The 15,560-nt window shown below is 42.6% G+C and overlaps 1 protein-coding gene across 2 annotated transcripts in view; it reads right to left on the reverse strand.

Moving 5' to 3' along the window:
* Positions 1–11,395, reverse strand: part of kpnb1 (karyopherin (importin) beta 1) — a 30,883-nt gene extending 19,488 nt beyond the window's left edge. The window contains exons 1-10 of one of the 2 annotated variants that reach the window (XM_071539841.1): positions 11,093–11,395; positions 9,900–9,958; positions 5,849–6,031; positions 5,211–5,411; positions 4,546–4,698; positions 4,032–4,091; positions 3,463–3,552; positions 2,694–2,804; positions 2,374–2,475; positions 1,427–1,651 (exon numbers count right to left, since the gene is read on the reverse strand). In XM_071539841.1, the coding sequence (XP_071395942.1) occupies positions 1,427–1,651; positions 2,374–2,475; positions 2,694–2,804; positions 3,463–3,552; positions 4,032–4,091; positions 4,546–4,698; positions 5,211–5,411; positions 5,849–6,031; positions 9,900–9,958; positions 11,093–11,132 (1,224 nt within the window). In that variant the 5' untranslated portion in view covers positions 11,133–11,395. Of the gene's footprint in view, positions 1–1,426; positions 1,652–2,373; positions 2,476–2,693; positions 2,805–3,462; positions 3,553–4,004; positions 4,092–4,545; positions 4,699–5,210; positions 5,412–5,848; positions 6,032–9,899; positions 9,959–11,092 lie in introns of both variants that reach the window. The other variant, XM_071539840.1, reaches the window with a different exon arrangement.
* Positions 11,396–15,560: the final 4,165 nt, after the last annotated feature.

A 15,560-nucleotide genomic window follows, 5' to 3' on the forward strand; every position in this document is an offset into this window, starting at 1 on the left:
GGGTTAAGGGATGACTGAATCAAAAAAGACACAAGTGACATAAAGTTTGTTAGTTCTTAGACTTAAAACATTGCTTTTGACCGCTGTTTTTAACTCTTTTGACTTAACACACCAATGTTGGGTTATTTAGAGCAAATGTCTGCCCCTGTTTTACCTCAATTTATATGTGCTTTAGATTGTCTATGTCCTGTGCATGTGTATATATGTTTTTATGTATGATGACATGTTCTTATTTTCTATTTTATTAAACATGTATTGCTCTTGGCCTTGTGAAGCACGTTGTGTTGCTTTTTGTATGAAATGCGCTATAAAAATTACATTTAACTTGACATGAAGTAATCAGTTAATTATCCGGCTAACTATAGTTAAAAGTTACACAAAAAGAAAATTATATAGGATTCAGACTTTTGCAGAAGCCCATTCCTTATTCATAGGCAGTGAAGGAGACAAGGGGTTAAGGAATCAAAGACAAGAAAAAAGACAAGTTTAGACAGGACACTTTGGCTGCTGTCAGGGATCAAGCCTGTGAGCTTCCAGATACAGGACCGTCTTCCTGCTCACCGGGCCACTCAACCACTTCATTTGTTAATCATCTCGGTTAGCTAGGAAGTTACATTGTGACCCAGTTGCCTGCATGACAGAGATACGTCTATGTAACTTATTAACTCCAGTTAGCCAGATAATGAACTGATTACTTCTGTGACGAGGGGTTCGACCTCGTTCAGACCTGTATTACCTGTATGGCAGAGGCACGTCTACCGAGCTAGTTACATTGCAAGATAGTGCACCAAACAGCTGCACAACAAGGGGATTAAGCTGGTGGAGTTTCAGTCCGTTCAGGATAAATCTAAAAAACCCCAATAAGAACCATCTATCTAGAGATTTAGGGAGTTTACTAGTTGGTTGGTTCCACAGTGGATAAATCACGTGTAGGATGAAGGTGTGTCTACCCAACTGTTGTGTGCTTTGTTTTGTTGCTAGACAGATCTAGGAAGGCTCATTATTTGTAAAGACATGCTGGTGATGAAGGACTGTATAAATAAAAGAGCTTGACCCAACTAGTTGGTTAGAAGAATAGTAAAGTCATAGTGAAGTTGTCTGCAAGTTTCATCAAGTTAACTTTAATACTTTCTAAGACCTTTTTAATACCAGGTAGGATGAAATATGAGATCAATTTTGCAGCTGGAAACATGAAAATGGGAAAAATAGCTAGACTTATCAGAATATCTGTATTCGTGATTGGGCAATTTCTCACCAGAAAAAGTCTATCAAGAAACCCACATTTGTATGACCTTGAATTTAAAACTTGAAATGCTGTACTGGACTGCATGTCCTTTTATGGCCTTAAGCTTAGATAACTCAAGACATTTTAAGACCTGTATGTCCCATCTAGTCAGTTCTCTACAGCCCCCCCCCCCCACCTCACCTGTATGACGAGGGGTTTCAGCTGGTTGAGTTCGGGTCCCTCCAGGATGGAGCCGAAGGCCATGACCGAGGCGTCCCGGTAGCGCCAGTCGGGGTGCTTGATGTGCTCTTTGATGAAGGGCAGGACGTGCGGGACCACGTCGTCCTCGCAGCAGGTCGCCAGCAGCATCAAACACACTCCGGCCGCCTTGCAGGGGTTCCAGTCGTCGTCGTCGTCGTTCTCGTCCTGCAAGAGAGAGAGAGAGAGAGAGAGAGGCAAGGAGCCGCAGAAGGAGCAGGTTGGAAGAGGTGTGGAGCAAAAAGGACTCTGGTGTTTTAGTTGTATAAGACTTTACAATAGGGCTGGGCAATAAGTCAATATTATAGTTTATCCTCTTTCAAAAGAATCATGTTGAAATGAGAGTTACAGTTACACATATCTGCAAATGTTGATTCATTTATCACAAAATTAGATCCAAAACAGATTAGGGAATAATATTTGAGGTTTTTTTTTACTTCATATTACCATGCAGTTTAATACAACGAAAATGAGCTTTACTATTTAACGTGATTTTGCATGTTAGCTGATATCGTTAGCACAATAACTTCTTTTTTTTTTGTGATTCATTTTGTCCGTATCACCAAGCCCCAGATTACAACACAGGTACAAAGTGCTTCACAGACAATAAAACGAATCCAGCCAGTAAGTGAAACAATAAAAGCTACAGACATTAATTAAAAAACAGCGGGGTTCCAAGGACAGATGAATAATGATAAAAACCTGTCTGCAAAAGTTAACCGTTAATTAAACTGGTTTCAGAGAGAAAACCATGTAAAAGATATTCAACTGAAGAGAGCAACAAACAAAGACAGAAAGAGACAGGAAAAGAAAGAAAAAACAGATATAAAAAAAAAACCAAATAGATGGAGTAGAGTCAGAGCGCATCAGTGCTCGTCACGCTGTCCTACCTGTTTGGTGAGGGTCTGGGTGAGGATGGGAACCAGGTACTGCAAGGCCCCTTTGGCGTAGAATTTACTGGTATGCTCCGGGGGGCGTCCCTGCTCCGAAGCCTGCCATTGGACGAGGGCAGAAAGGGACGGACCACAAGCACAATCAGAGGGGGTGTTTTTAAACAATCAAACTGATAATTAAATCACACTTAATGGAGGGGAAAAAAGGGGGTGCTCAGCGCTTCCAGTGAGGGCTGGAGAGTCCAACAGTTTTCAGAGTAAAGTTCATTTTCCAAACACGCTCAACACTCTTTCAGAAATTGTAAAGAAACACAAACCTCAGAGGCTTCAATGGCCAGGTCCATCTCCTCGTCACAGACGTTGGACCAGAACTCGATGCCCTGTAAGGCCACCTCATCTATGTCACTCTTCATGGCCTCTATGGTGATCTGGAGAGAGCAGGAAGACAGGAGGAGAGAGAGAGAGAGAGAGAGAGAAAGAGAGAGAGAGGATAGGAAGAGGGAGAGAGAGAGAGGGAGCAGGGCAGGAGAGAAAAGGCAGAAAGGAATACACAAAGAGGGAGGGGAAAAATATGAAGGAGGAGGGAAAAGATGAAGGAGGAGGGAAAAGATGAAGGAGGAGGGAAAAGGGGGTTAAGGAGACAAGGAGGGATAAAGTGGGGAAGGAGAGGATGGAGGAGAAAGGGAGACCAGGAGAAACTTTTAATAAAATTCATGGCTATACCAAGTCAGAAAGGGCAATTTTCAGGGCCAATATTTGTCAGGATCTAGGTTCAAATATTGAGAGTTTTGTTGAACAGACGATTTTAAATGCCCATGGCCGTACTTTGAAAAGCTAAAACTGTCAATTGGGACTTCTGCAATTAGTAAATTAGTTGTTTGGGTTATTATTCCTTCACAAAGTAATTAATCTTTCAGGAGCTAGGCCCAGCTGAAAAAAAAAAAGATTATAGACAAAACCCTCTGACATTTTCCTTATATACTTTGTGAATATGTATCGTTTTGCGGTTCCCTGGCTTATATCTAGGGACCCTGAAGGTTTCTACATGCTAGGAAAACACAGCTAGATGCGAGCTGTGTGCCTTACCGCGAACAGAGCAGGGCCCATGTAGGTCTCCATGTACTGGTAATACAGAGACATGATCTTCACCAGGTTCTGTAAGGCCGCCACCCGCACCTACAGCCCAGCGGTAAAAAAAAAAAAGGTAGAGTTAGAACGGAATAACATGGAAGAGGAATACAGCTGGAAGAGAATTTTAATAGGATGCAAACAATGTAAATAATACAGAAGGCTAGTTTTAGCTAAGCAATCTAGTCTGAGTTCAAACTGTGCCTATAAATGATGGCTAGCTGTGAGTTATTAAACATTTAAGTAGTTGCAATACTAATCCTTGTTACCAGGGAGTAAGTGATGTATCTTTACTGTTTATTCACATGTACACTGATTTAAATAAACTTTTCACACAGAAAACATATTTGTAACTGTTGTATAAAAACCATAACACCCTAGAGGCTGTTCTTTACTGTGATTATTATCAATTACAGTAAAGAACGTCCTCTAGGGGTATCTCTCCTGTATTCAAAATCATTGCATTGACATTTGTTCCAAGAGGTAAACACAGTACTTGCTTTCTGGAGAGCGTCGACGCTACTCACTCTGGTGTCGGGACACTGGGTAGCTTCACACACCACCTGCATGATGAAGTGTCTCTCGGTCTGCAACATACACACACACACACACACACACACATACACAAAATTACTCTTGTTTGAATCTTGTTTCAAATTGAGATTTGGAAAAATAAATACAACTTCAAGAATAGTAACCTTGGATGAGAAAATGCCAATGGCTTTTTGTTATTTGGTATTTTGTTCCCATTTCTAGCTATTTTACAGATACTGAATGATCAACTTCAGCTAATTATTTATCTTACAAAAAGTAGATATATGGCTTTTTGTAATACAAGTCAGTTGTGGCCTCAGCTGCCTGGACAGAAAGGAGGGATGAAGACAAACATGGGCGGAACAAAGAGGAGAGTCCTAATTCAAGAATTCAAAAGGTGAACTCCACTTCCTATGCCTTCTTTCCAGCGCAACAAGGGGAGACGGGATAAAAGAGAAGAGAAGAAGAACGGAAGACCGGAGCGGGGAAAGCACCCTAACTCCGTACCTCCTTGTCGAAGTTGGCTTTGGTGAACTCCAGCGAGTTGAGCAGGGCGTTGGTAGCGGCCAGTTTGACGTTGTTGCTGGGCTCCTCCTTCCTCATTCCCTGGATGATGGCCGTCAGGATCTGGTTGGCGTTGTCCTGCAGCTGCTCCGGGTCCTAACGGCACAGGAGGGGGGTCAGATGTGTGTGTGTAGCAGTGTTTATTTATTTAACTTCACACTTATTTTTACCAGGCAGGTCACTTAAGAACAAATTCCTATTTACATGGACGGCCTGTTGTCCTGATTGACAACAGAGCTTTTTGGTCTGGTGGGTCATTCCTATGCTGGAATGCATAGGAATTTTTATTATTATTATTATTACTTAGCTATTCTTTATCTTTCTTTCTCTCTTTTTAATGTCATTTTACTAGACAACTTATGTATTTTTTGTGTTTTATGTGAATTTGCCTTGTGTATGAAATGTACTATATAAATGCCTTCACTGGCTATGTAATTAATCTACTATCTCCCTTTATTTTTTAAGCTCTATAACTTTCATGAATGTTTTTAGAAGTGAGTTCACAGTTCATGGCAGCGCACCCAGTCAGAAGGTTACACCCGCCATACGTTCTTAGTATTGTCAGTTTTTATGTCTGCCTGAGCATCTCTCCCATCTCTCCCACTCACTATGTCCTGGCAGATGTAGCCGATGGCCTCCAGGGTGGACTCCTTCATGTGTTCGGTGCTGGAGGGATCCGTGACGTTGGCCACCAGCTGGGGGATCAGCTCGGGCCACTGGCTGACTGGGATCTCGGCGCAGGCGATCCCGGCGACGCACTGGGACGCCGAGCTGGGCCGGTACGTCTCTGTGCCCAGCGTCTGTAGAACCTGAGGAGGGGAGGGAGAGAGAAAGAAAAAGAGAGAGAGATGGTCAGACAGCAGCTCAAAACCAGTTTATTGATATTAGTAGCTGGATTTTCTACTGCAGCAGCTAGTTGTGATTTGCATCTGTAAAAAGGGGAAACTAGACTTTGCCCTCTTTGAATTTTGAAATCTGATACGATGTTAAAAATGCAGTTCATTATAATTTGGATCTGTAGGTAAGTGTTAAATGCTTTTCTCTACTCAACTGTGGGTGTGTGGCCTCAATGTGTCACTGTGTCTGGTTTGGGCCACTTGCTAACTGGGAACTCGTGTGTGTGTAAAGCTATGCATGTATATATAGACTGGGAATTCTGGTGTGAGTGTATCTCTGCATGCGTAGTGTAATATGGGCGTAGGACTCGTTATTGGTGTATTTCCCCGGCCCCACCCAGTTTCCTTACAAAGGTCTTGATCTCGCGGCGTGCGTTGGCGTCGATGGCCAGCCATCTCTGCTGGTACTGCGTCTTGACGTCGGGGTCTTTGGAGGTCAGAGAGTTCTTCACCTGCAGGCCAGCCGCCACACGGGCGACCTGGGTGTTCCCCGGGTTCGCCAAAACCTTGGACAACTCCACCAGGAACGTCGGCTAGCAGGGTGAGAGGGGAAGGAGGAGCGGTGGGGAAAGAGAAAGATGGGGATGAGGAGATGGGAAGGGGAGGGGAGGAGATGAAAGGTGAAGGAGGGGAGTTAAGAGGTGAAGAGAAGGAGAGTGAGGGAGAGAGAGTGAAAGATGGGGGTGAGAAGAAAGATAATGGGAGCACAAAAGAGATGGGAGAGTAAAGAGATGAGGGAGAGAGAGACAGAGAGACAGAGAGAGAGAGATTGTTAAATGCCATGTAAGAAAGGCAACCTAACGTGTGATGGCTGTATTTGCAACATGACTCCAATACCCTAACTACATCAAGTTACAGAACAAAAACACAAACACCAAGTCAGGTTACAGTCAGTGACATGCAGAGGTCATTTTGCATAGAAACTCAAAATTGTTCATAGTTCAAACTCAACCCTTCGAAACTCTTGTGTGGAAAGCAAACCCAGAACTTTCATCTAGGTGGTTTCTGTCGTGTCGCCTGAGCTCCAATGTTGTTCAGAGACTGTTATGCCAAGAAAGACTACAGCTGTTTCACCCAAACTGTTACTATAGCCCATCAGTGGAATAGTAGTAATATTGTACCATGCTATAATGGTGTGATTTCAGCACTGTAACCATAAGACATTTCAGAGGGTTGTTGTTAGGCTCTACCTGCAACACAAATAAACTCCCTTCTTCCACGGGGGACACGCTTCATGACTTTTACACCAACTATCACCATCATTTTGGATATCGCAACTAATTTTCAAGATCAGACTGCGGTAGTTTGAGGCGATCGCAATGGACACGCAGCACAAACTAAACTTGAGTCGGGGCCATCTTGAATATTTAGAGACTAGAATATTTAGACAAAAAAAAAAAGTTTAATCTTGCCTGTCGTTAAATGAGTGATGTCCAACCTTTTCACAGTCTGTTCACTTGAGTATTGGATACTCAGGATAACATCAGACCGATGGCTTACTTACAGGAGAGTTATAAATATGGTCGCATTAGGTTAGGTCCCTCAATCAGATGGCAATTCATTACATTTAGATGCGTGCTGCGGTCAGATCATGCACCTAAAACGACTGAAAAGTAGTCTGGCTTTTGCACGGGATTAACTGTCCATACATGCAAGAAAATCATAACTTAAACTTCTTTTTGTCTTGTTTTTTTTTTTGCCGTTTGTGGCTATTTTTGTGTATTTAAATGTAGTTGTTGATCCCATTTACTTTTGTCCCGTCATTAAGATTTCAATGTTGACAGTCAACGTCTTCTGTCTACATGAGGCTTAATAGTTTTATTTAAATGATCCTGAACTGTAATATTAAGAACCAGAACAACACTGATGTCCTGACACTGGAAAATACAAACTGCCAATCATGCTACTATCTTTATGTTAACATATTTGTCATAGCAGCTACATTTCCACCAAGTTATTTGAAAAGATAGTGTAAGTGTAAGACTATACTAAATGCATGTTCACTAGAACAACTAGGCCTACATGACTATGCAGATTAATGGCTATGCAAAATGCAGCTAGCTTGCAACAGTGCCTCTGTCATTTCTGACTTCCTTCGATTTCTGACTATCCACATCCTCCTCTGCATCTCCCTCCCAGTTTTCCCTGTCAAAACAGCTCTTTACCCACCCACATCGTTTTTCAGACCACCTATGAGAAAGAAGAATGTGAAAAATATAAACCCTAACACTGATGTGGAAAATCCTTTACATCTTTCCCTGCGTAGGCCTTCTGACTGTATTCCTTCTAAAGCCTGCTGTCTGCTCCTGGTTTTAAAAAACAAAGGAAAAAAATCCACCGTCGGATGCTCTTACACGGTATAAAAATCAATATGCTGTTCAATACATTCCAGGAGTTATTTTGTGATGAAGTGATGGAATTTACCTTTTTGATATCCTCACTTTCTCCTCAACCTGCCTCGTCTACTTCAGTTAGTGATTTCCTACGTTTCCCAGAATGACGTTTGACAACCTCCAGAGAACGGGCGTGAACTTTCTCCATTTAGCTGTGGACTGTTTGCGACCAGAGTAAAGTTAGCTTGATAGTGGCTATTCTGTCGATATATTTTTTCAAATACTGAAACCAGTGGATGTATATTGTTCTTCCTCTTCCAGTAGTCACAGGTATATAAATCGATGTGGTTTTACTTGTTTGCTTTATAGGTTATTGAAGGCAGAAAAACGAATATCTACTGAATGTCCAATATCACGCCAACTTCACTCCATATGTGTAGGTGGAGAGAGCAATAGCGATAGCTGTCCTTGCCAATTGAGAAAAAGTGAGTCACGCCCCATACAGAAAACACTGCATTGCATTCTGGTCTCTCTCCTGCTCCTGTGGGTGCAGAAACTGGTCTCTCTCCTCTTCTACGATGGATCTCTCCCTGTATGATTGTTGAACATCTCTTGGTGCAAAATGGCGGCTCTAGAAAGAAGCCTTCGCTCTTTGATTCTGAGGGACTGACACCAAAACCTGACGTTTACCGCTGATGTTTTACATCCTGAAACATTTTCTGATATCAAATTCCATTGTAGCTGCTGGAAATATCTGGACGTCACATGACGTTGTCTACGTTTGGCCAGCTATCCACTGTAAAAAGAAAAACACCACCAAACCACTAAATGGACCCAGAAGAGCGAGGTACAACAGCAATAGCAAAACGTTTTTTTTTTGTTTGTTTTTTTTAAATTGTTAAATGATTTAGGGTGGATTTTCCCTTTAAACAGCTGACCCTTTGATAAATGGTAAAACCTAAGTAACCCATAAAGTCAGGAGTCACCATGTCTGTCTGAAATCCAAACATGCTTCATGCCCGCCTGCTCTGTCCAACGCTGCTGTGTTGCTGGCTGGAGCCATATAGCTTTCAGGTGAAATCATCCAGAAACTGAATTTGTTGTCAATGGGACACAATGGTTGGTGTTTCCTATAATTCAGCCGCTTCCCCTCTTTGATTAGCTAACTTAAGTTTTAAAGCAACAGGACCTCCAAATGACTGTTAGTCACCTGCCTGTGGCTGGTGGAGCAGACCAACTAACCAGTCACAGCAATAATTTGGATGGTGATCAAAGCTTATAAATAATTAAGTCCATCTCATAGTTCCTTTTGCAACTAATGTTTTGTCTAGAAAAAAAAAACTCAAACCAAAAGAAAGAAAATTCCTGCCCCCTTCAAAACTCTCCATGTCCATCTTCTATTGCTTACTGCTGTTCAGCCTTCACCCATTCATTTCATCCATATGGCTCATCCATAACTAAGTCAGTTACAAAGAAGGATTACTACAGTAGATGCTGCCAGCCACATGCCCTAGTTATTTAGCTCTAGGCTGAACTATCCACCCTACCTGTGAGGATCAGTTTAACCAGGTGTTTCTAGGCGTCTAACTAACATCTGTAAAACGATTTAAACTGATGTAAATTGGAATAACTACATAATCAATTAAGTCCTTATGGTATACAATATTTTTGTTTGGCAATAGGAGAGTACTGCAGCCCTTCCCAGATGAGATGGGTGTATCTGCCATGGAATGCTAACGCTAGCAGGCTTGTGCTGCCTACATTCACTCCCCAAGCTGCTGTCTGCCTCTGTGTGTGTGTGTGCGCCTGTGTGTGTGTGTGTGTGTGTGTGTGTGTGTGGCTAGCCAGCCGTGGTGTGTAGGTGGTGTGGTGAGGAAGGGAGGGCCCAGCGCAGAGGAAAAGCCGGGCGGGCTCCCACTAGCTAGCCAGCTGTCCTCTGCACTCTCATTCATCCCCTTATGCTTGCAGCAGCAAGTGGGGCGCCAGCCATGAATGTGACCGGCACGGACAGCTAGCCAACTTTCACTTAAAGCGGCGCAGTAGCCACCGGTAATAACACGATACTAACCAGGTTCTCAATCGCCGCCTGCTCCAGAAACTTCTGTGCCGCTTCCAGTTCATTCCGATCTGAGGGGGGCGAGAGAGAGGAGTGGGGTGGAGGGGGAGAAATCGGGGTTATTCGATGTAATGTTAGCTAATTAGCTGACAGACATGGCTGAGCTAGCAAGCTAACACACAGCGATATTTACGAAGCTTCAAAGTGAACGCCAAGCCTATGCCCCAACATGGCTAGCTAATGGTTTACATTAGTCCAATGTGGGACAGGAATAGTGGTAATCTAGACAGGAGGCACGGAAATCCTGTTCATGTTTTCTACTGCTGCGAAGGCTCGTGAATAATACCGAAGTTTGTTTCATAACATCTAGTACAGCTTCACCATCATGGTACTCGTTAATGGAAGTCGGTAGCTACAGAGTAAGGTTTCAGTGCCGACATGCTCCTTAGCCATCATGATGTGCAAGACCCGAGCCGCTGGGTTAGCATGCTAGCCGGCCAACACATTGCAATGGGACCTCTTAAAGTAACGTTAACAAAGTTTACTCGACTCATAAACTGGTTAAAATTTCAGCAACGACAAGCCTGGCGTGATGACATAGCATTAGCAACTTGATGCACTTCGTTCCCTCATTCAATCATAACCCTCAAATTGCAACTGTTTAAAGTTAGCCGATATTGGCGTGTGAGGAAGGGCCGATTAATTTGCACATGAATGGCACTTTAGCAGGCTAACAAGTTAGCTTACTTGCAGCATGGCTAACGAGCTAGCAAATTAGCTAAACAGGCATGGGCAGGGTCGCCACTACATACAGCTGTCAAATTACGCTTAATATTGTCACATTGCCAAAAGGTTTATATGACAACTTCTTTAGCGGGCACTTTGGGAGCTGGCAAGTCAACACTGTGTCAATGATGCCGCCCAGCCAGCCACTTCTACAAGGTAACGCGTGTGTAGCCAGAGTGCTAAGTCACTAGCGTTAGCAGGAAGCCGCATCTGTGGTGAGCAGGCCGTAGCTAGGTTAGCAACACCAGCTACCCGCCTAGTCTGCTAGCAAGGCATTTCCCTCCTCCCTCTTTCAATTCCAACTTTCACCAGTTCACAAGAGCTGCCAGGCACAACACAAACCAACTTCTCGTCGCCTTGAAACGCTGCTTTAAAGACGGGAAATATTGTGCGTAAAGTGTGCGGCGTTGCATATTCACCTGGAGAGACCGTTTTTTCGAGAATTGTGATGAGCTCCATTCCGTCCCCCGGCAGCCACTCTCTTCACAGAAGTAGTCGCTAGCTAGCTAGTTTCGATTGCCGCGCACAACTCAAACCGGATTATATTTCTTCAGTGTTCAACCGATGTCAACCAGAACGCGGATAAGTCAGCGAAAGCCAGGCGAGAAAGGCGTACGGTCCCGGGGCTTACTAGTTAGCTGGTTTACTCTGAATGTGTGCGATATTTTAACGGCTGTGGGGCAAAATAACGTCTTCTAGCCTCAACGCCGCCTGTTCGCATCCTGTGTTGTCGGGAGGGAAAGGGCCGCGCTTGTCTCCCGCGGAAGGATATCACGCGCCGCTGCTATGGCAAGATGCCGCCTTCAGGTGCTGTCGGAAATATGTGCGTTTATACGTATGTGAGCCCCAGATGAACGACACAACACTGTGATAAATACGGCTGGGAAAGTAGGAACTTTCTATGAACCCTGAGGCGACGAGATGTGACGTTTAGGGTGCGTCTTGAGGTGGAAATGGCGTGTGGAATGGGAGTCGTGACAACAACTGATGATAAAAGTCACAATATTTGCTAAATTAATTAACTAAATCTTCAATTGCGTGCCAGAGGTGCAATATCTCCCCTTTATTCTTTATTTATTATGCCATTTGAGTTCTGAAATAAAACAAGAACCACCAAAAACTACTATTGTTACAGGGTCCATTTTGTTATTATTTCCGACCAAAGGCAATTGATTGCGCGACAAGTCGAATTTACACCTTTGTTAATTAGAAATCGGAGCTTTCGACGAACCTGTGAAGGCAGCAAAACTCTCCTCCCCTCTTCTCCCTCCCGCGCGACCCCGTTTGCTCATCGCTCGTTCATGTGCGCGCGCATGTGCACGCCTATCTTGAGGTCAGTCGGCGTTCTGTTTTGACAGGAAAGAAAAAAAAAAACTTTTGAAGTTGGATTTATTATTATTAAGAAAAGTGAACAAAGCAGAGGACGAGCACTCATCCTCTCGTTTGGATTCTCAGATGGGCGTAACTCTGTGGAAACGGAACTATTCTAGAATAAATTCACCAAACAAATATCACAGTTAAGCTATAAAGTATGTTAGATGTGCCATAGGAATGTTTGTGATACCACAGGTGATGAAAAATACCATTAAGTACATCAAGGTCATTATAAACTCAATACCGAGTACCACAGACACACTTTAGGAATAGTATAGGAATATCATGGTGATTTGATTTGATTTTTTTAATCTTTTCCCATATTGGTTTACAAACAGAAATAGAAAGACCAGAGTTTTCAGTAGTGTAGATACTCAGGTATACCATGACACTCCTCCTTCATATTTCAGTTATAATTAGGCTGATACATGTCCAAATAAAAAAAAAGTGTGTAATGTTATGTGTACATTACAGCGCACTGTTACTTTGAGTAAGGAAGATATACCTGTCTAATGAACTCAGTTTCCCCCACAACACTTATGGGATTTTTTGTGTCTTCTTGTTTCTAGCAGAGATGGGTGTCAGCTGGTCTCCTGTTTTCCAATAAACTAATAATACCAATACCCAGGATTTGATGTAACTATCCCTCGTGCCATTCTGGGTGAGCAACTATAGACAAGTAGTATAGTAGTACATATAGTATACGTTACCTCATATTTCTCAATTGATGTACAGACAAGGAGAACTAATTACATTTACTCCAGTTACTGTAATTGAGTAGATTTTTTGTGTACTAAAGATTAAATCACATCCATTACAGAGTATAGATTTTGCATATTCACCCGTTTGATTTTTCTTTAACCCTTTTTGAATTAATGACATTTTTATTATCTTATTGTTTTGTTCTGAAATAAAGCCCGTTATTACCACCTTCTTTAGCTGATAAATGAGCAGACACACACACACACACATTGTAAAAACAACCCCATTGTCTTTATTTAGTTAGTCATTTTACAGTAGTCACTCATAAGTAGCTGCCTTGAGTTGGTCTTTTTGTGTCTCTTTTTCTCATTGTTCCAACTTCTTCCTCATTTTTTGATCAACACAACGGAAGAGTCCATGGACAAAGTATAAAAAAGAGCAAAAAGGAAAACAAAAAGAAAGAAAAACAGAATAAAATGCCCCTTTTCACAACAAAAACTGAAATTTTGGCAAAAGGTGATGATGATGATCCAGTGCATCTTTAAGGTGTAATACACATTGGTAAAGACACGAAAGGTATGGTTGTCAAGTTGTGGGTCGACTTTACTAAGATAGAGATATGGGACTGGGTGATGGCGGTGAGATATGTTTATGTCTTGGTGTCTGATTGGATAAGAGCTTTTGGGATTCTAGGATTATCTTCCAATCAGATTTGATCCTCTGGTAAACTGTCACTTGTTTCTATGGGAAGTGGTCGACAGTTTTAAACTGATATGCATCAATAACAACAACAACGTGCTAGGCTCAGGGCATTGATCCCCACGTTACAGTCACAGTAAAAAAATAAACCAAAATCACAACAAAAAAACAAAAACAATATAAAAAACTGACCCATTCAGACTTTAAGCACATTAAAACATTGATCTGGTGTGTCTATGGCACATCAAGGCAATTTTCTGCCACATTGGGCATGAGCTTGGCTAGCCTGTCAGTCGGTCGTCAACCCCCACCAGCACTCTGACATCACAGTTCATTTGATATGGCAGGGCTGATAAGACAAGCAGCGCAACGTCATGGCAATTTAACAACAAATACTTTCATCTAATGGCCTACAGTGGGTCCAAAACCTCCACTAGCTAACGTGGAACAGGCTAGCTAACGTGGAACAGGCTAGCTAACGTGGAACAGGCTAGCTAACAGGCCAGCTAACGTGGAACAGGCTAGCTAACATGGAACAGGCCCACTAACGTGGAACAGGCTAGCTAACAGGCCAGCTAACGTGGAACAGGCCCACTAACGTGGAGCAAGCCAGCTAACGTGCAACAGGCTAGCTAACGTGCAACAGGCTAGCTAACATGGAACAGGCTAGCTAACGTGGAACAGGCTAGCTAACAGGCCAGCTAACGTGGAACAGGCTAGCTAACATGGAACAGGCCCACTAACGTGGAGCAAGCCAGCTAACGTGCAACAGGCTAGCTAACGTGGAACAGGCTAGCTAACGTGGGACAGGCCAGCTAACATGGAACAGGCTAGCTAACGTGGAACAGGCTAGCTAACGTGGAACAGGCTAGCTAACGTGGAACAGGCTAGCTAACATTAAAGTCTGTTCCATGCCGGCCAGTAGAGGCGGACCCGTCTAGTTAGTTCTACTTTTGACAAAATTGCTATTCATTTTTTCATTATCATTATAATTGGAGTTCATGACTCGTTTGGCTGTTTTTGATTTGTCCTGGTCTTTTCCCCCACACCCCCCCCTCAGTGCCACTGCCTCACATGATAGACAGTCAGTTCACACACTTCCCTGCATCAGCAGATGCTGAGAGTAAACAAAAAAAAAATCATTAGTAAATGACATTGTCAGAGCTGGGCTTCTGTGTGTAATGAGGTGATTGGAGACAAGATATGAATCTGCGTCTGCGCTGCCAGCTCTGGTCAGATGTTTTGTTTTTCCACCATGTCAAACAAATCAGGGCTTCATTTACGAAAGGTTCTCACACACATTTTGTATTTTACGACCAAATCTGAGCCAAAGTTGTGATTTATGAAAAAGCTTTCCTTATGCCAAAACTGGTAGGTTGCACTGATTTCCCAATTTTGTGTGATATGTCACAAGCTGAAACTAATTCACGATACTGATGATATCAATTTCATTGTTTTTGATTATAGCCTTTATAATGATCATATGTTGAAATTCAGGATGTGGTCAAAGGACGTTTTCATAAGTGAGGCCCCTGAGCTTTTCAATGCAGTCTAAACAGAGAAAACACATTCAATTTAACATGACAGGATGTGATCAGAACAAAGCAACAAAGACAGGAAATAATGATCATAAAGTAGAAAGAAATAACAGGAATATATCCATTAAAATGGATGGGAGTGTTGTATCAAAAGGAGTATACAATCCTGAAAAAAAAAAACGATTTAACTCATAGATGACAGAGTCTTCTACTTCGGAGTAAAGCAGGAAAACAGGAATGTCTCCATGATAGATGGACTGGAGTGCTGTGTCACAAAAATAAACCAAAAAAAAAATCTTAAGAAATCATTAAAGTGTTTGTCTGCAAAAAAAAAAATACAGTACTCCTGAGAAAACATGACCAATCACATCCCTACACACGGCTGAAAAACCCGTCTGATCAGAGCTGCTGGCGTCGACAGAAAAAAAAAAGATGGAGAACAGAACAGAACGGACCGGGACAGATACAAAACGAAAAGACAAGAGAAAGGAGGGAAAGATCTGTGATTGAGGCGAACGTTGAAGACATTGAGGCTCAGTTTCCAACACACCCAGAGCTGTCGGTCTGATTACAC

This window comes from Centroberyx affinis, unplaced genomic scaffold (assembly GCF_046629955.1).
Source record: "Centroberyx affinis isolate AG114_WGS23_722 - 3 ecotype Tasmania unplaced genomic scaffold, CSIRO-AGI_Caff_v1 ptg003527l_1, whole genome shotgun sequence".
Classification (NCBI taxonomy): Eukaryota; Metazoa; Chordata; class Actinopteri; order Beryciformes; family Berycidae; genus Centroberyx; species Centroberyx affinis.